Source organism: Aspergillus sydowii, assembly GCF_001890705.1.
Source record: "Aspergillus sydowii CBS 593.65 unplaced genomic scaffold ASPSYscaffold_1, whole genome shotgun sequence".
Taxonomy (NCBI): Eukaryota; Fungi; Ascomycota; class Eurotiomycetes; order Eurotiales; family Aspergillaceae; genus Aspergillus; species Aspergillus sydowii.
The window spans coordinates 699,508-717,218 of NW_024467859.1; the positions used below are offsets into that span (position 1 = coordinate 699,508).

Consider the following 17,711-nt stretch of genomic DNA (forward strand, 5'->3'; position numbering starts at 1 on the left):
CCAGATTTAGGGAAGCTCTGATACTATACGTGTCGATCCAGCATTCTCAGAGAAACAAGGCTTTGAATATTATTTGTCCGTGAGTAGCCGATGAAGAGCTTAACTCGCAGGTTGGTAGTATCTGGCTATCTGCCGGGGTTGCCCTGTAAGCTGCGCTTGGTCATCGTGATCGAATCCTGCATTCTTCCAAGCTTGGAGCATACCGACACCACCGGCGCGCGAGCTTAATACGTCAGTTCTCCATCAGAGGTATGCCGGCGACATCTGTGCGGAAAGGGGTGGAATAAGTGATCATCTCTTGATTCCTTGTCCTAGTCCAGTTAGTATGATGTAGCCCAGCGCTTGCCACCAGTAAACCTGTATACACCTCTGTCAAGAAACAGAGTAGCTATGGATTAGACGAGCAAGAAGTCAAAGGGGTTGGTGTTTCCAGTAATGCGAGTCTCCTCTGTGTCCAGTTACACCAACATCTATGGCTCGTCTCTGATGAAGCGGGTCTTTTGAAGGAGGAGTTCCGCCGGTAGCCATGTATGTGCAAGCACCCGAAAAAAAAAGGCCTTGTCCTGTTTCACCTACCCTGGAATGTCGTGTGCATAGGGTCCTGTATTTATACTCCGTTATGGACGCGCGGACGGCGGAAATAATAAGTTCGATTGGGCGATACTCCGGTAAATTCTTTTCTTTTGGAAGGATAAGAATATGGGCTCACCATCAGATTGGAAAGCCATTATTTGGCGACGTTTTTCTTTCTTTTCGAAAACACCTCGTTCCTCAAAACCGCCTATGATGGGTCTGGATGTTGAAAAAGAGCGTGTATCGCCCTCAGTACGAAGCGTTACACAAGACGAAGTCGGATCCCCTACCTGCGAGAACGCAACTTGGAAGTCGAAATATCATCGATGGGCGTTGAACGTTAGAGGACTCGAGTTGAGGGGAATTGAGCCGGTGTCTCTTGAAGAACGGCAGGCAGTCAGCGCCTCGGCATCCTTCCATATCCTTCTCACATGGTTTAGTATGGGAATGGCCCTAAACACAATGGTTGTTGGGACGGTTGGGACAGTGGTCATGAAACTAAGCTTTCTCGATGCTGCATTGTGTTCGATTTTTGGATGCAGCCTGGGATGTGTAGCAACAGGGTACATATGTACCTGGGGACCAAGAAGTGGGCATCGCACGCTGGTATATTCCCCGTTCCTCATGTGCATGGGTACGGTTTAAGAACATTGACTTACACAACTAATACTTCCCTGGTAGATCGTGTCCCGATACCTCATGGGGTTCAACCCTAGCAAGTTTTGCTGCTGTCTGAATATTCTGACAAACTTGGGCTATGGAATGATGAGTGCAATGGTAGGGGGCCAACTCCTTTCCCAAATGACCGATGGCGCTGTATCTGTGGTGATTGGTATCATTATTGTTGCCCTTGTGAGTCTGGTGGTGGCCACCTTCGGCATGCAAATTTTTCAGTTCTACGAGAGGTACTCGCACCCTCCCCCCCTTCTCCTCCGCTTTCACTTCTTATATCCGCGAGAGCCACAGAGTCTTAATAACCAGCCACAAACAGATATGCCTGGTGCCCACAGTTGGCGGTCTTTTGTATACTACTTGGATCATCGGGCCCAGAGTTCGATTTTGATACTGTATCAGTTGGGTCAACCGAAGAAATTAACGCCAAAAGGCTGACATTTTTCTCTCTCTGTCTCGCCGCCGCCCTATCTTGGGTGCCGGGAGCTGCCGACTACCACGTTTATTATTCACCCAAGACCGGGGCGTGGAGGATATGGTCGATGACGACGATAGGCGTTGGCTTGTCCATGATTATCACACTGGTTTTGGGTGCCGGGCTTGGGACTGGAGTTGCTCACAATGCCGCATGGTCCGATATTTATGACGGCACGCCTGGGAGCTTGCTGGTCGCCGGGTATAATAGACTTGGACCGTTTGGAAAGCTCTGCATTTTTATCAACGTGCTGACGATTGTCTCCAACAACGCTCCTGGATCATACTCAATGGCAATGAACTTTCAGATGCTTGGGGACTTTTGGTGTAGAGTCCCACGTCCTGTCTTCACGATTGCCACCACCGCCACATACACAGCATGTGCTATTGGGGGGAGGGATTCTCTTTATGAGATATTCAAAAGTCTGGTGCCCATGATGGGGTACTGGATCATCATCTGGTTCACCATCGTGCTCGAGGAAGCTCTACTATTCAACAAAGGTAGAGAGTATGACTGGTCTGCGTGGAACAACCCACGGAAACTGCCTGTGGGATACGCGGCCACTGCAGCATTTCTGATCGGATGGGCCGGCGCCGTTGTTGGGATGGTAGGTCGCCTCAATCTCCTTCTAGAGACGGTGCTACTGCTAACGACCTGACTAGGACCAGGTGTACTACACCGGACCGATTGCAGGGGCCATTGAAGGAGGGTGCGATTTGGGGCTGTGGCTTGGGATGGGGTTCACGGCTCTCGCATTTCCGCCGTTAAGAATGCTTGAGCTAAGAGTGGTCGGCCGCTGAGTAGAATGAAAGCGTCCATATCTCCCCCTGGCTTGGGCCGAAGAACACCCGCCCCTTGTTTAGGCCTTGCATCACGGCCATCGAATGATTGGAGAATCTCCTTATGAATGGAGAGCGGCGGCTTCAAAGTTCGGAAGCGAGAGCTGGCCGCTGAGGTTCGCTTTGACTTGTGTACATAACGCGTTTGATCTCGAGCTTTGTTCCTTGCATTAAACCCTGCTTTAGAAACATGGCCTCTGGTCGCGGCATCTCGGCGCCAAGTAGTTGGGCGGACTATCCGGTCCTGAGCGCATCTTTAGTTCTTTACCATCTTATGATCTGCTGGAAAAGGCCTCAGACCGGGCCTTGTGCTGAAGAAGCTCGAGAATCCCTGCTGGAAGAACGAATGGGAAGTCTCGGAAAAGCGGGTGTTAGCATCCGGCCCCCCTTGGGTCTGTAGTGAAACAAAGAAAGACCCCCGCGCAGTCTTCGTATCCGCACCCAAATAAACTCAGATTTATGTTATCGCGAATCAGACCTAGTAATTATCAATTGGCGGTCCGTGTGTGAGGAGAAGGATGGGAAAGCCGAGGTCCGGACGTGCCGTAGTGGAGGAGAAAGAGAGAAGTGTAGCTGTTGAACTCATCGCAGCTGACTCGACACGTATTCTCGCTCGTCAATCCCAGGGGCGATCTGGAGATGTGGGGTGCCATCCAGCTCCGTCGATTTGTTATAAATGCGGTCGGCACCAGTCCAGCTCGTCGCGCGATTGTTTGTATTTAATACTGTTTATTCTCTGATCAGACGGGTGTTTCCAGGCTTCAGCTTCGACGCTCCCTTCTTCCGCCAGCTGAAGACCTCGAAAAATGGCCACACCCACGGCCACGGCACTATACAAAGCAGTGGCCAACATCCTCAAGGATGCCTCGCCCCAACAAGTCCTTCAATATGTCGTCCCTCTCGTCGCAGCATATCCTATATTGGCCTCACTTCTTCGATTTCGAAATATGAAGCAAATACACAAGAAATACAACTATCCAACGCGGGAGTCCTTTGCCCGAATGACAGACGAGGACGCCTTTGAAATACAGAAAAATCTAATACAATATGAATTCCCTTTTTTCTTTACAAAGGCCTTGCAGTTTGCACTTTTCAGAGTTGGTCTTTACCTCCCTTGTTAGCTGCCTCCTCAAACTACTGACGTCCATGGCCTAGACTTATGGCATCCCCACCATTTCCCGGACCCTGACCAAAACAAGCCAATTCTCTGGCGCCAGTACTTATCTAAAGCGCTATACAGATACCAGTGCCTTGGTCCAGGAATTTGTTGGACAGGCACCCTCCGCGGCACGCGGTCAAGCAGCCATTGTGCGGACTCGATATCTCCACAGTGGTTATCGGAGCTCAGGCATGATTCTCGACGATGACATGCTGTATACCCTTGGCCTATTCGCTGTTCAACCGGTTAGGTTCATCCAGAAGTATGAGTGGCGCGAACTCACCGATGTAGAGAAGTGCGCTATTGGCACTTTTTGGAAGAGTGTGGGCGACGGGTTGGAGGTAAGCTACGATGCGCTTCCATCTGGGAAGACTGGTTTTCGGGATGGCCTCCAATGGCTGGAGGAAATCATGGCCTGGAGCGATGCCTATGAAGAGAAGTGCATGCTGCCGGACGAGAAAAACCGCGAAGTCGCCGATCAAACTACAGCAGTGCTAGTATACTTGGTTCCAAAGCCAGCCCAGCACATTGGAATCAAATTCGTGTCATTCATGATGGATGATCGGCTGCGCAAGGCTATGTTGTAAGTATAAAATGATTCTTGGACGATGTACTTTCGGATCGCATTATACTGATGGTCACACAGATACGACGCTCCTCCAGCATCATATGCCGGGATTTTTCGGTTTGTCCTGTCGGCCCGTCGATTCGTCATGCGTTACCTTGCGCTACCTCGGCCGTATTTTTTGCGCCACACGACTTTCACTGAGCGTCAATCCGTAAACGAGCGTATCTTCATTACTCAATGGGATGGCGCGCCTTACTACGTCAAGCCAACTATTTGGAATCGCTGGGGCCCGGCAGCCTGGTATACCTGGGCGCTTGGCCGCCCGCTTCCAGGAGATGAGGGTGACAAGTATTATCCGGACGGCTACTACATTGCTGACGTCGGGCCTACTAAGTTTGAGGGCAAAGGTCGGAAAAATCAGCTGGAAGGAGAAGAAGCCCTCAAGGTCTCGCGAACTGGCGGGTGTCCGTTTGGTTAGGCGCTGGATATAGATCTATTCATATCTGTTCACGATACCCTTCTTTTTTTATGTTCTTGAATTATATGCAGCTGAGCCATGAATCAATGTAACATTCACCAGATAATCATCATTATTTAGTTATCCAGCCCCATCATTTGCCGTTTCCTCCTCTCCCGTCACCCGTCCCGTCACAGTAGAATGCTTCCTAAAAAGGAACCAAGCTTGCCAGTGCTTACGTAACTGTGTCATCAACGCTCCCCGCAAGCAGGGCCCTCTCACTCAACTTCTTCCGCGAGTCCATGCAATCTCTCTTTCTCTAAATATCTGGTCAATTTCTTTCCATTACTTATTTCGTTTATTCGCCATGGCGCTACAAGAACCCAAGCACGATGCGACCAACTCTCCGGCCCCATTCAGCAACTTTCCCCAAGACCCTTCGGAGTTCGACAACGACCCTCGAATTTCCTTCTCGAAGTTGGACGACAAATTTATTTTGGAAACAGAGGATGGACAGGAATATAGCTACGATACGATATTGAAGCGATGGATTCCGACGGTGTGTGCGCGCTTTCTCTCCAGCTGGATGGACCCTGTTCCATCACTCCCCGGCTGCTGAATTCCCTGACTTTTGCTTTTTGATTTGTCTTCATTGCTTTTCCGGAGAAGAAGGGGAAAGAAAATATCTCCCTGGATGTATTATTTTTATTATTCTTTGCAATGAGCTCGAATGGCTAAGTCCGCGTGGATTTTGGGTGGATCGTGAAACTGATTGCTGGTTGGCGCCGCTTTGCGCCTGTGGTTGTCCTCCAGGTCGATGATGACTTGCTCAGACAACAGCAAGAAGCCTACAGAGTTCAGGGGGTGGACGATGATGAAGAGCAAGAAAGTACACAACAGCTCAAGAAGAAGCGGAAGCAACAAGGAAATGGAGAGGTTCGTCTTTCTACATCCTCGCGAAGCTGCGATATGCTAGTGCTAATATGTCTGGGTAAAATCGCAGGGTGACTCACAAAAATCGAAGAAGCAGCGCGTTAATACCGCAGTGTACGTTACGTCAATCCCTCTCGATGCCGACTTTGAAGAAATTCGAGATATCTTTTCGAGGTGTGGCGTCATCGCCGAGGAAATTGACAGCGGCCGGCCGCGTATCAAAATGTACACGGATGACGATGGAAAATTCAAAGGCGAGTTACTCGTTGTTTACTTCCGACCGGAGTCGGTCAACCTGGCAATTCAGATGCTGGATGACTCCGACTTTAGGCTGGGTGTCGCAGGGCCACAGGGACCCATGCGGGTTCAAGCTGCAGACTTCTCTTTCAAAAGCCAACAAGAGGCACCGACGAAGACCAACATGCGGGATAAGAAGAAGATCATCAAGAGGACCCAAAAATTGAACAAGTATGATCCAACTGATCCAACTAATTTAACAGCTGCTAACGGCACCAGCAAACTCACGGATTGGGATGATGACGAGCCCGCTGCATTGGTGGATACAAGCTCCAGATTCGAGAAGGTTGTGATACTCAAGCATATGTTTACGCTTAAAGAGTTAGATGTACGTTCAGTGCCCTCAACCAAAGGTTTATCATGTTTCTTTTTGCTGACAATTTACAGGAGGACCCTGCTGCTATCCTTGATATCAAGGAGGATATCCGTGACGAGTGTTCTAAGCTTGGGGAAGTGACAAATGTCGTCCTCTACGACAAGGAAGAAGCAGGAGTCGTTAGCGTCCGATTCTCGAGCCCCGAGTCAGCAAATGCTTGCGTGAAGGTGCGTCCCTCTGCGAACGGATTACTAGATGAAGCTAACCTACCTCCCAGCTTATGAACGGACGCTTCTTCGGAGGAACAGCCGTCGAGGCGTATATCTCAAATGGAAGCGAGCGCTTCCGCAAGTCCAACGAGAAACGAGCAGCGCTCGAAGACTTGGCTGAAAAGGGATTCGACGCTGAGGATGACGACGAAAACCAACGATTGGATGAGTTTGGCACCTGGCTGGAAAGCTCGCACCAGGTAGAAAACACGGCCAAATGAGGAAACATTGCCTCTCTACCGATACTGTACCATATTTCTTCAGGTAGATTCGATTTGTTCCTAGTGGTTTTTCTTTAAAGATAATGGACATGAAACCTTTCAAGGCTCCCGCCTTAACCCAGATCAACAAGTGCCCTAACACAACCAACAAGCCCATCGATATCTCGTTTGACTTGCAACTCAACACTCTCGGGATCAACATCCAGGCAACAATATGGTTGGGAATCTTTGCCCTTGCCCGTCTATAACTGTTGGGAAACAATTTCTCCACTTCACGATGGCAAGACATGAACAGCTGTCCTGAATGAACAGGTGCTGGTACAAAATCGCATGTGAAGCGAACTACGGCACAGCAAATACAGTGATCTAGGTCTCATTTGATGGATACCTAGAGTTTAGACGGCCATATTAGGGCGCTGAACCCGTTCAACTACCCCAATCAGGCCATAAGTTGGGGCTCTTTGCTAATGAGATGGGTAGGTATGTAGTGGTGGATTTACATGTGATGCAGATCACGACACGAGTTTGCGCTCAAGTAGTACGTAGTAGTGGTGTACCTGGAATCACATGGGAAGGAAGAAATGTAGATACCTGGCTTTTCTTATACACTTGGACAGCTAAAGTAAGTGCTAACTACTCTGTAGTTATGACTGACTCATTGTTTTGGAGTTGTTGATCCATTGTGAAGCTTGTGATAGATTAGGGCTGGGGTATTTAAGCGGCTTGGTTGTACTGGTAGATAGAATGGACATCCAAGATCTAACTTACAAGACATTGCATTAGAAACATTATCAATCTTCTTTAATTTCTTAGGGCTACACCCGCATTCAATACAAGATGGGGAACTATGAAGTTCCAGGAGGCAAGACACCTCAAGCCCCCGGGCCGGCGCCTTCGATGCAGGACTTGAGTGGTGTTTGGGTTCTTGTACGTATACCCATGATCTAAGCCAGAGCTACCGTTCTATCTATCCAGTTCTCCTGTCAACTCGACAGGATCCTGAGGCGCGTACCCAGAAGAACTTTGTTAATACTGACGCCACAACAACGCAGGAAAAACACCTCTCGTCAAACATCCCACTCATTCTCAAACTGGTACGCTTCTAGAAACCCCAGCCCATGGCGACATCAAGTCAAGTCAAGTCGAATAGGTAGGCTAATCAGTACTCCATTAATAGCAAAAAATACCCTGGCTCGTCCGAAAAGCCATCGACTCCTCCGCCATCCATCTCCACATAACGCAGTACACGTCCACAGACCCGAAAACAAACGAGCCAAGAGTACATTTGGACCTTGTACAGCGCTCGTCTGTGAACATCGGAATTGGGGTTATCGAGGATAACCGCATTTTGGACTGGGAGGAACGACCGCATGAAGACTATGTTTTTGGAAGTGTCGTTACGAGGAGTCGCTATGTTACGGGTGCAGGGTTTGGTGGAGGCGAAGATGGGAGGAGAGCCAGGCCTCATATACGTCTAAACGTTGATGTTAGTGGTGAAGATGGGGAGAGAATATTGAGGTTTTTGAGGGGAGAGATTGATGCTGCTGGGGCCGATTGTGACGGATTCCTAGTTGAGCCGTGGCCTGGCTGCGATTCTGAGAATGCAGAAGGAAAAGGGCTCTGGGTGCAGACGCTGGAACGCAGTGAAAAGTCTGCGTGGACTGCAGAAACGGTACATATAGCTACACTTCCCTTTCCTGTTCAATATGTTATGGGCCACGATGCTAATTGCCTTAGCAGATCTGGGGATTTGAAATGATGCATGGGGAGAGATGCCTGACTAGCCGGGTTGCTGCTGTGGATGGAAAGGGAAGTTATCAGTTGGGGAAGTGTGTTTTTCAACTGTTGAACAGGGAATGTTGAAGTGTTGGATGAGGATTAGTTTAATATGTAGGTTTTAATGCTTAATGTGAAGTCGTTTATCTTGAACAGATCATGAAACTAGCAAATCCCGATATTGTTTTGACTGGTTCCAGGAAAAAAGTGACGATATTGGCATTGTTATCTCAGGAACGAGCTCTGATTCCAGTATGGACTGTGCTGGTTCCTGGCAGTTGAGCACTGGCACTGAGCACTGAGCAGTCTCCGGCAGGTCGGCAGCCGGTTTGATATAGTCGCAGCTAGTCAAGCGATCGCACTATTTGGCGGGACGCTAATCGAACAGCAATTATTTTGGTGTCTTCCATCGACCCCAGAGAACAATACCACCAAGTGGCTCATCCGCCGTCAATTGTCGTAGAGCGACAAGCAGAAGCTGCCTTCAGAGTCTGTACCAGAATTCATCCAGAGCGTGGTGTCGTGGTTCGCGTGTAGCAAGAAGTGGTTCGTTCCTGGAGATCCCGTGACTGGAACCACGCTAACCTGATCGGGTGGCCCCCCTTTTGTTGTTGTTGATCTTTTTCTGCTTTGCGAGTCTAGTCCCCGTTGGTCTGCGCTGGCCTCCTCCTCACCGCTCAAATTCCCCCCAACCCAAGTTTCCTCTCTCCTGATCTCGCTCCTCTCCCTCTCTTTTCCTCCCCTCAATTCCGGCTGTTCCCCAGTCTTCTTTCATCCACCTCCAATCCTCATTCCTGCTTCCGCAGTCAATTCTTTCTTTCCCCTTCTCCCCTCCTCACACCCTTCACAATGCGTGAGATCGTATGTTGACACTCCCACTTTGACGCGTCTCGAGGGGTCCCCTTCCCGTTAGGGGGCAATCGAGACCCCACCAGTTCTAAATGTCACGAACTTAGGAATGCTGACCATGTGTTTCCACCCATAACAGGTTCACCTCCAGACCGGCCAGTGTGTAAGTGCTAGGGCATAATGAAATTGGTTGTCTTTGGGATGGGTGAAAGCATACTAAACTTGGATGCGTGACAGGGTAACCAAATTGGTGCTGCTTTCTGGTGCGTCGAAAATTTCATCCATTGCAGATGGTCTTTGCTTTCGTGATTTTTACTAACGACTCTATAGGCAGACCATCTCCGGTGAGCACGGCCTCGATGGCTCCGGTGTGTGAGTACAGCCCGTCCAGGACTCGATCAAAACACGACAGAACACAGCCCCTGATATAATACAGTTACAATGGTACCTCCGACCTCCAGCTCGAGCGTATGAACGTCTACTTCAACGAGGCCAGCGGCAACAAGTACGTTCCCCGTGCCGTCCTCGTCGATCTCGAGCCTGGTACTATGGACGCTGTCCGTGCCGGTCCCTTCGGTCAGCTCTTCCGTCCCGACAACTTCGTCTTTGGCCAGTCCGGTGCTGGTAACAACTGGGCCAAGGGTCACTACACTGAGGGTGCTGAGCTCGTCGACAACGTCGTCGATGTCGTCCGTCGCGAGGCTGAGGCTTGCGACTGCCTCCAGGGTTTCCAGATCACCCACTCTCTTGGTGGTGGTACCGGTGCCGGTATGGGTACCCTCCTGATCTCCAAGATCCGTGAGGAGTTCCCCGACCGCATGATGGCCACTTTCTCCGTTGTTCCCTCGCCCAAGGTCTCTGACACCGTCGTTGAGCCTTACAACGCCACCCTCTCCGTCCACCAGCTCGTTGAGCACTCCGACGAGACCTTCTGTATTGACAACGAGGTGCGTTGCTTCCACAACCACGGGAATTGGCCAATGGTACTGACTTATGTCTAGGCTCTGTACGACATCTGCATGCGCACCCTCAAGCTCTCCAACCCCTCTTACGGTGACCTGAACCACCTCGTCTCCGCCGTCATGTCCGGTGTCACCACCTGCCTTCGTTTCCCCGGTCAGCTGAACTCTGACCTGCGCAAGCTGGCTGTCAACATGGTTCCCTTCCCTCGTCTTCACTTCTTCATGGTCGGCTTTGCTCCTCTGACCAGCCGTGGCGCCTACTCTTTCCGCGCCGTCTCCGTTCCTGAATTGACCCAGCAGATGTTCGACCCCAAGAACATGATGGCTGCTTCTGACTTCCGTAACGGCCGTTACCTCACCTGCTCCGCTATCTTGTATGTGTGCCTGAATATGTTATTTCTGACTTTGGCTAATTTATTTTCAGCCGTGGACGCGTCTCCATGAAGGAGGTTGAGGACCAAATGCGCAACATCCAGAGCAAGAACCAGTCCTACTTCGTTGAGTGGATCCCCAACAACATCCAGACCGCTCTCTGCTCCATTCCCCCCCGTGGCCTCAAGATGTCCTCCACCTTCATTGGAAACTCCACATCCATCCAGGAGCTCTTCAAGCGTGTCGGTGATCAGTTCACTGCTATGTTCCGTCGCAAGGCTTTCTTGCACTGGTACACTGGTGAGGGTATGGACGAGATGGAGTTCACTGAGGCTGAGAGCAACATGAACGATCTCGTCTCCGAGTACCAGCAGTACCAGGACGCCTCCATCTCCGAAGGCGAGGAGGAGTAGTAAGTTTCCCTTTACTTATTAGTACTTGTACACATCAGCTAACCCCGTTACAGCGGTGAGGAGGAACTCCTTGAGGGTGAGGAATAAATGTTTAGCCAATAGTGACGAATTGAGACTGCTCATAATAATACCCTTGATAAGCCATGCGAGAACTCGAAAAGGTTCCAGTATGTGTCCTTGTCAGTCAAATGTTTTGGTTCGAGCGCTCTTAATTATTCTCTGTTTCTACTTTCTTTCGGCCTAGTGCCATGAAACTATTGAATGAATAGCACATATTAGTTGTTTCAAATGCAGCTGTGCTATAAAAGCCTCCTTCAAGTGCTGCCAATGTTGTATAAAACAACGTGTAGGTGTTTCGAGCACTCTGTATACATACTGGGGAGCCTGCTATCCGAATAGCACGCCAGCGGTGTTCGACCTCAAAACAGCACGATTTGACTGGTGCCCTGCGTGGCCAGGCGCAGTCCTATGGTTAAGTATTCGTGATTCGCACCTACAAGTCGCCTGCGATTAACCGTACCGCTCACTAGTAGTAAATAGACTGTCCTCTCATCCATGGCGAAGCCCTAACTCATGAATAAAATAAGTGTTGGGCCTTGCCTGGACTTGAGACACTCTAGGCTAACAGAGTGACGCAAGGAAGGGCATCTCTATCCATTCGAAGAATTGTAGCCGGCCAGGACAGTTAGACTGTCCAGGGAAGTGTTTATAAAGCGGGAGAGGATATCCATGACAAAAAACAAAGGGATATATATTGCGTTATATGTGGGTGTAATAAGTTGGAAGAAGAGGAAAGAGAGAATGAGTAAAGGAACAAAAATGTCAATTATGTACAAAGTCGATGATGCAACAGACAGCACAACCGGGCCCAGTGAACCTTCCAAGGCTTGGTCATGTCCACCTCACCCTTGCTGATTTCTCATCGAGGTAAATGCTGCGAGGAAGTAGACCGTTATGCCTTAAGAGGCTCCGGGGACGCATCAATGGGTTCAGTCGGAGTGGTGCTGCGCTTCGACGCACCGTCAATATGCTCGGTGCTTCCGTTTATGACATCTCGGGTGAGTTCGACGTAGTCATACTATATATAGCAGTGGTTAGCAAATAATCCATTCTATAAGAGTTGTTGTAAGTAAAGAGGAAGGGGAAAGGAAAGGGACGTACAGCGAACTCGCCAATCTCGGCGTCGTCAATACCAAGGACTTCATCCTCTTCCGGAACACGCAGACTAAGGCCCGGAATCATGTTGATGATGAAGAGGATGAGGCAACTACCAAAGAATGAGTAGGCCATGCCGGTGACTGAGTCGGCGAGCTGGTAGCCGAGTTGGATGTAGTTCTGGTTGATCCAGCCGCCGTCGATCTTGGTAGAGCCGTCCAGGTGGGCGATGTAGTCACTAATACGATTAAATTAGTTTTAATATATATATATATATATATATTCTTTTTGTTCTCGAGGGTACTTACGCTGCGAAGAGACCGGTTAGGAGGTTACCGACGAGGCCGCCGATGCCGTGCACAGCGAAGATATCGAGGGCGTCATCGACTCGAAGGAGGTACTTGACCTTGGTTGCATAGTTGCAAGAAGCAGCGCCGACAACGCCAAAGATAAACGCAGCCCAGGGGGTCACGAATCCAGAGCCAGGGGTAATGGCCACCAGACCAGAAATCACACCAGAACAGAATCCAACGGTGGACCACTTCCTCTCCAGGCGGTAGTCGAGCAGACACCAAGTGACGCCACCAACAGAGGCAGCCAGGTTGGTCACGACGGCAGCCATCACGGCACGTAGGTTAGCGCTCAGGGCGGAACCAGCATTGAAACCGAACCAGCCGACCCAGAGGAAGACGGTGCCGATGACTACATGAGTAACATTGTGAGGGCGGTAGTTGAGTTCATGGGTTCCGTGGCCACGACGTTTTCCGAGCATCAATGAGTAGGCCAGGGCCGTCGTACCCGAGACAATGTGAACAGGTGTGCCACCGGCGAAATCTAACCCTCCCAGGTTAAAGACCCAACCAGAAGAGTTCCAAGTCCAGCAGGCGACGGGGTCGTAGATGATAGTACTCCAGATGAAGACGAAAACCATGCAGGGGAGCATTCGACCGCGTTCCGCAACCGCACCGACCGCAAGTGCAACACTATTTTAATAGTTAGGTTTATATCCCTTCTGGGTGTTTTAGAATAACTCACGTAATCGCAGCAAACATTCCCTGGAAGACAGCAAACAGTAGGTCCGGGACCTTGTCAGAGCCCACTGAAGGAGCAGCAAGGACACCCTTGAACCCAAAGTTATCCAAGTTACCAATGTATTTCCCGGCACCGTGGGAGAAGGCCAGCGAGTAGCCCCAGAAAAACCATTGGAACGAGACCACTCCGATGGACATTATTGAAAGCCATATCAGGGAGAGGGCGGACTTTCGACGAGCAAGACCGGAGTAGAAGAACCTGTCCGAAGCATACGTTGTTAGCCCTAATAATCTGCTCTTTAGGCTGGAGTATTGTCTCTTACCCAACGCCGGGAATCATGAGAAGAACAAGAGCGGTTGAGGTGATGACCCATGCGATATCGCCGGACTGGTAAGGTGGTTAGATTGGTCCAAGTCGTTGACAGCACTACAGCAAAAGCTTACACTGTACCAAATGTTGAGGTCTTCGGTGGATGAATCTCCACCGTTCGTACCAGTCCCATTATAGGGAACAGGATACGTCGCCATTGTGCAGTTTCAAACTGATGGAAGAGGTATCGTTCACCAGGTACGGTCGAAAAGGAATTCAAAGAAGGTATCACACTTAGGGATCCTACTGGTATCCGCCGGCCACGTAGACTCTGGAAAGGGGAAGCCGAAGTGGCAGTGGTATAAGAATAAGTAGGGATGATATAGACTCGAGACGCGCGAGAACCGCAGCCAAACCCTGGACGATCTTTAAAAATAAAGCAGGTGAAAAAATAAAGCAGAAACGCATGCAGGAAGCGGGAGCGCGGGAGAGATAAATAACAATAGTCGGCCCTATAGTCTAGCAGAAATAGATGGCCCCCGACACCAGTCATATCATTATCAGCAGTTTGTCTACCCTCCTCCTGCAGCTAGGCAGGCTAAATCTCGCCTCTGGAATGAGTCGAGCGCACCAACTGATCCACCATCAGACGCTAGGCGCATGGTCACCCATGGATTAATCGTGTAGGCTGTACTTCTCCGTATTGGCATATATGAGCCAAGACTACTGGAGGAGTGCCTCTCTACGAACTCGTTTCGTGATTGCTTCGGTTTGCAAGCTCATAGCCTGGGTCCACGGTAGTCATCCGATCCAGGACTCTGTCTTCTGTTCCAAGAAGAGATAAAAGCTCCTATCATGGACGGTCTCCCGATCTTGAGGTCCTTGGAGTGAACCATGATCAAAGTATACCCTTGATGATTGGATAGGAGGGGAGCTACTAGCCTGGTGCTCTCAGACCAGAGCGTTGGTAGCGGAGAAGGTATGATAAGGAAGACGATGGAGAAAGAGGCGCGGACATGATGCACGAGATAGTGTCAGATTACGGTTTTATTGACTGATCTGCGCAAATAATGAAAATCAGTGGGAAAGGATAAGACAGGAGAGTCCCGGAGAACCGCAGTGCATTGTATACAAAGCCTGAGGCAACTACGCTTGACCAGAGCTGAAATAGTGGATATCCACTAATCTTGTTCGGGAACTGACAGGCCCGCTGATTGGTTGATCACGGGGTCCCGGGACTGGCTGGAGATAGGAGCTCGGACGCTGTGATAACGCTTGCGCAGCTTCAAACATGCGTGGATGGCACTGTCAGCCTTAATTTACATGGAGCTCGGGCATTTTTCAAGTATTTGCAGTTTCATTGAAGTAGGACATAACCCGACAGGGCGATCATCTAAGAGTTGACCTGTCGTTGCCGCGGAGAATGCCCAGGCATCTTTGCACCCTGCAGTCTGCGAGGCGGTTGAAGTTTCCCACCGACACCCCCTCGAGAAGAAGTGTAAGAGAACATCCTTGACGCCGGTTCCTGCATGGAGAGATTCCCATGGAGTCTCAGTGACCCGAAAATATCCATAGCTTATAACTCTAAGTAGTACTACAATAATGGCGAACAACCAAACCGACGGAGCGCAACCAAATCAGAAGCTCCGTTATCTATACGACTGCAGCCAATCAGCGCTGTTAAGTACTCCTTATCATCGCCGTTTCTCCCACAAATGGTTATTGGATTTTCAGGCTCTGCAAATTGATAGACAAGATCTTGGCTTCCATTGCCAAGATCATATCCTTCCTGATGCTGGATTCGCAGTCTCCATCAAAGCTAAATCTCTTCCGAGATGCTCCATACACTATATGGGTCAGGCTACGGGACTCACAAAGATTTACCCCCCACCACCGCCCCCCCGTCAATCAAGATGCAGGGCACGAACTCCAGTTCCCAGATAAAATTGATTTGCGTTGGAGTATCAATATCTAGTGGTAATACAGTCTTTGCGCTTAGTTATCTGATAACCACATCAAGTCGACAGCTAGCTCTACCAACAACGATGCTAATATTCAAAGGTGCATCATATGTCGTTTAGTTACTAACTATATAGTCCATTTTCGAGCTGTGTCTAGTACATACGACCACAGGGTGTGGAAAACAGGGCTTCCCGTCCGCTCAGCCGTACTTAAGCCACACGCCGGCTGGTTAGTAGTATGGTGGGTGACCACATGCGAATCCCAGCTGTTGTATGTTTTTGTTTTTTATTTTATTTTTCATAATAAAACTATCGTTTCAATATGAGGATGTGTAACTTGTCTCAACGGTGGTATGTAGTTGCAGGGCGAATTGTGTGAATCGCGGGCCCTTTCCGCCACTGCTGAGGATATGAATGCTTTTCTTTGCCCGTACACTCCCTGACAATCTTCGCACTGAAGATAATATACAATGGTTTCGCTGTCCACCAAATAGTGTATACTAAAACGGATATAAAATGTCTTCTATGGTATCTTACTAATACCCCAAGGATATGAAAATAAGGAGCAGAAGGTGACCTCTCAGTCTCACTTAGGGCTGAGAGTATTAAGCAGCCAATCACCAGCTCGTATTTTTCATCGCCCGCCACGGCCCGACAGGCCAGCCAATGGGAATAGCTCTTGTATAAGTCCCTTTTACGGAGTATCGTGGTGAGAGCACTAATTACAGGGACATGGTATTATGGATGATGCTTAGATCGGTTACCCTCTACTGAAAATTTATGGTTGCTATTCTTAACTAAATAGGCCAGTTGAGGGCTAAATCAAAAATGTCATAGTTCCTCCACTCTCTCTCTTCCGCTTTCCTTCGGTCTGTCACCGGCTTCGACAAGATGACAGGGATGTTTTGCTCGCTAATTCCTCCATGCGAGCGGAGGGGGTGATCTCTCACCTTTGAGAGGTCATGCTTCTCCTTGCTGCTTCCAACAACTGCGTTTTCCGTCGAGATGACAACGATATCTGCTTCTCGATCCAACGGCATTTCGTATAACCCTGCCGCTTTTTCTCCATTCAATGCAACTTCCACTTCAGGCAATGACCGGCAAACCGAGATCATCGGTTCCAGCTGCGTTATATCCTTGAGGTAGACGCGCACAAAAGAGCCGAGCGCTCCATGATGCCGTACAAATGGATCGGTAATGGGACAAATAACATGTGCAGCATCTGCGCCAAACTTCTCATTAAGCACGTCCTCCAGGAACAGCACATACGGTTCTCCAGCAGGCGAGGCTTTGGCACTCATCCCATGATCTCCGGTTACTGCGACTGTTGCCCCAAGTCTGATCAGCTGCCCCAGCCGCTCGTCAATTGCTTGCATGAATTCGTCGGCTTCATGAGTACCCGGCGCATGTTTGTGCTGAGTGTAGTCCGAGAGGGTCAGGTACAAGAAATCCGATCTCCCCTCCTGGAGCAACTTCACCCCGGCATCGAGAACGAACAGCGACAGGTCACCAGAATACTGGCTTGGTGCCGGTCGACCCAGCCACTCCTCCACATCAGTAATCCCATTCTCTTCCATAGTGCAATCTGCAGCGCGTTCGGCCGAGAAACAAATCGCAGCATCCTGGAGGCCATGGGCAAGGATCTTGCGCAGCTTGTCCTTCGCCGTAACAGCAGCCACGCGGACCCCCCGCTCCGACATTTTCTGCAGTAGCGTAGACCCTCTCAGTAGAGTGTCATCTGTTATCATGGTTTCGCGACCCGTCTCGCGGTCTAGAAAGAAGTTTCCTGCGATGCCGTGGATGGAAGGTGGGACCCCGGTGATAATGGAAACATTGTTAGGGTTTGTGAAAGTGGGCATGCAGCTCTTCGCCGTTGCGTGGAAACCGAATTCGACAAAAGATCTGAATGTTGGTAGCAGATTTCGCTCCAGGCCTGATTCGAGATATTCGGGGTCAAAGCCGTCGATGCAGACTACCACGGTTGGACCTTCTGGGATGCGGTACTCGCGGGAGTGTAATGTGAAGGAGGAAGCATGCATTTTCTTTTTGAATGGTTTTTTTTTTTTTTTTTTTTGTCTTTTTAACTTGGTATTGTCCTATTGA

The 17,711-nt window shown here is 49.7% G+C and overlaps 7 protein-coding genes across 7 annotated transcripts; 5 read left to right on the forward strand and 2 right to left on the reverse strand.

The window, feature by feature from the left end:
- Positions 1-786: 786 nt before the first annotated feature.
- On the forward strand, positions 787-2,520 carry ASPSYDRAFT_139489 (uncharacterized protein; the record flags this gene model as incomplete). Its single annotated transcript, XM_040840957.1, has 4 exons — positions 787-1,179; positions 1,255-1,478; positions 1,565-2,327; positions 2,383-2,520. The coding sequence occupies 4 exons, from the start codon at positions 787-789 to the stop codon at positions 2,518-2,520; spliced, it is 1,518 nt and encodes a 505-aa protein (XP_040707298.1).
- Positions 2,521-3,365: 845 nt separating this feature from the next.
- ASPSYDRAFT_83555 (uncharacterized protein) lies at positions 3,366-4,764 on the forward strand (the record flags this gene model as incomplete). The annotated part of the gene is made up of 3 exons (XM_040851236.1): positions 3,366-3,656; positions 3,715-4,301; positions 4,365-4,764. The coding sequence occupies 3 exons, from the start codon at positions 3,366-3,368 to the stop codon at positions 4,762-4,764; spliced, it is 1,278 nt and encodes a 425-aa protein (XP_040707299.1).
- A 282-nt stretch (positions 4,765-5,046) lies between these two features.
- On the forward strand, positions 5,047-6,941 carry ASPSYDRAFT_38062 (U2 snRNP complex subunit CUS2). Its single transcript, XM_040845634.1, has 6 exons — positions 5,047-5,302; positions 5,557-5,679; positions 5,747-6,144; positions 6,193-6,301; positions 6,361-6,516; positions 6,567-6,941. Exons 1-6 carry the CDS (start codon positions 5,111-5,113, stop codon positions 6,777-6,779), a joined length of 1,191 nt encoding a protein of 396 aa, XP_040707300.1. The 5' UTR covers positions 5,047-5,110; the 3' UTR covers positions 6,780-6,941.
- A 611-nt stretch (positions 6,942-7,552) lies between these two features.
- On the forward strand, positions 7,553-9,078 carry ASPSYDRAFT_190925 (uncharacterized protein). The gene is made up of 4 exons (XM_040843640.1): positions 7,553-7,706; positions 7,832-7,873; positions 7,957-8,451; positions 8,520-9,078. Exons 1-4 carry the CDS (start codon positions 7,617-7,619, stop codon positions 8,640-8,642), a joined length of 750 nt encoding a protein of 249 aa, XP_040707301.1. The 5' UTR covers positions 7,553-7,616; the 3' UTR covers positions 8,643-9,078.
- Positions 9,079-9,404: 326 nt separating this feature from the next.
- On the forward strand, positions 9,405-11,238 carry ASPSYDRAFT_53182 (tubulin beta chain; the record flags this gene model as incomplete). Its single annotated transcript, XM_040848640.1, has 8 exons — positions 9,405-9,416; positions 9,544-9,567; positions 9,642-9,667; positions 9,735-9,776; positions 9,841-10,351; positions 10,406-10,740; positions 10,791-11,150; positions 11,205-11,238. The coding sequence occupies 8 exons, from the start codon at positions 9,405-9,407 to the stop codon at positions 11,236-11,238; spliced, it is 1,344 nt and encodes a 447-aa protein (XP_040707302.1).
- Positions 11,239-12,103: 865 nt separating this feature from the next.
- ASPSYDRAFT_139340 (ammonium permease MEP2) lies at positions 12,104-13,865 on the reverse strand (the record flags this gene model as incomplete). The annotated part of the gene is made up of 6 exons (XM_040840942.1): positions 12,104-12,229; positions 12,313-12,544; positions 12,615-13,289; positions 13,342-13,596; positions 13,661-13,725; positions 13,782-13,865. The coding sequence occupies 6 exons, from the start codon at positions 13,863-13,865 to the stop codon at positions 12,104-12,106; spliced, it is 1,437 nt and encodes a 478-aa protein (XP_040707303.1).
- A 2,506-nt stretch (positions 13,866-16,371) lies between these two features.
- ASPSYDRAFT_38067 (uncharacterized protein) lies at positions 16,372-17,680 on the reverse strand. Its single transcript, XM_040845635.1, has one exon. It carries the CDS (start codon positions 17,645-17,647, stop codon positions 16,406-16,408), a length of 1,242 nt encoding a protein of 413 aa, XP_040707304.1. The 5' UTR covers positions 17,648-17,680; the 3' UTR covers positions 16,372-16,405.
- Positions 17,681-17,711: the final 31 nt, after the last annotated feature.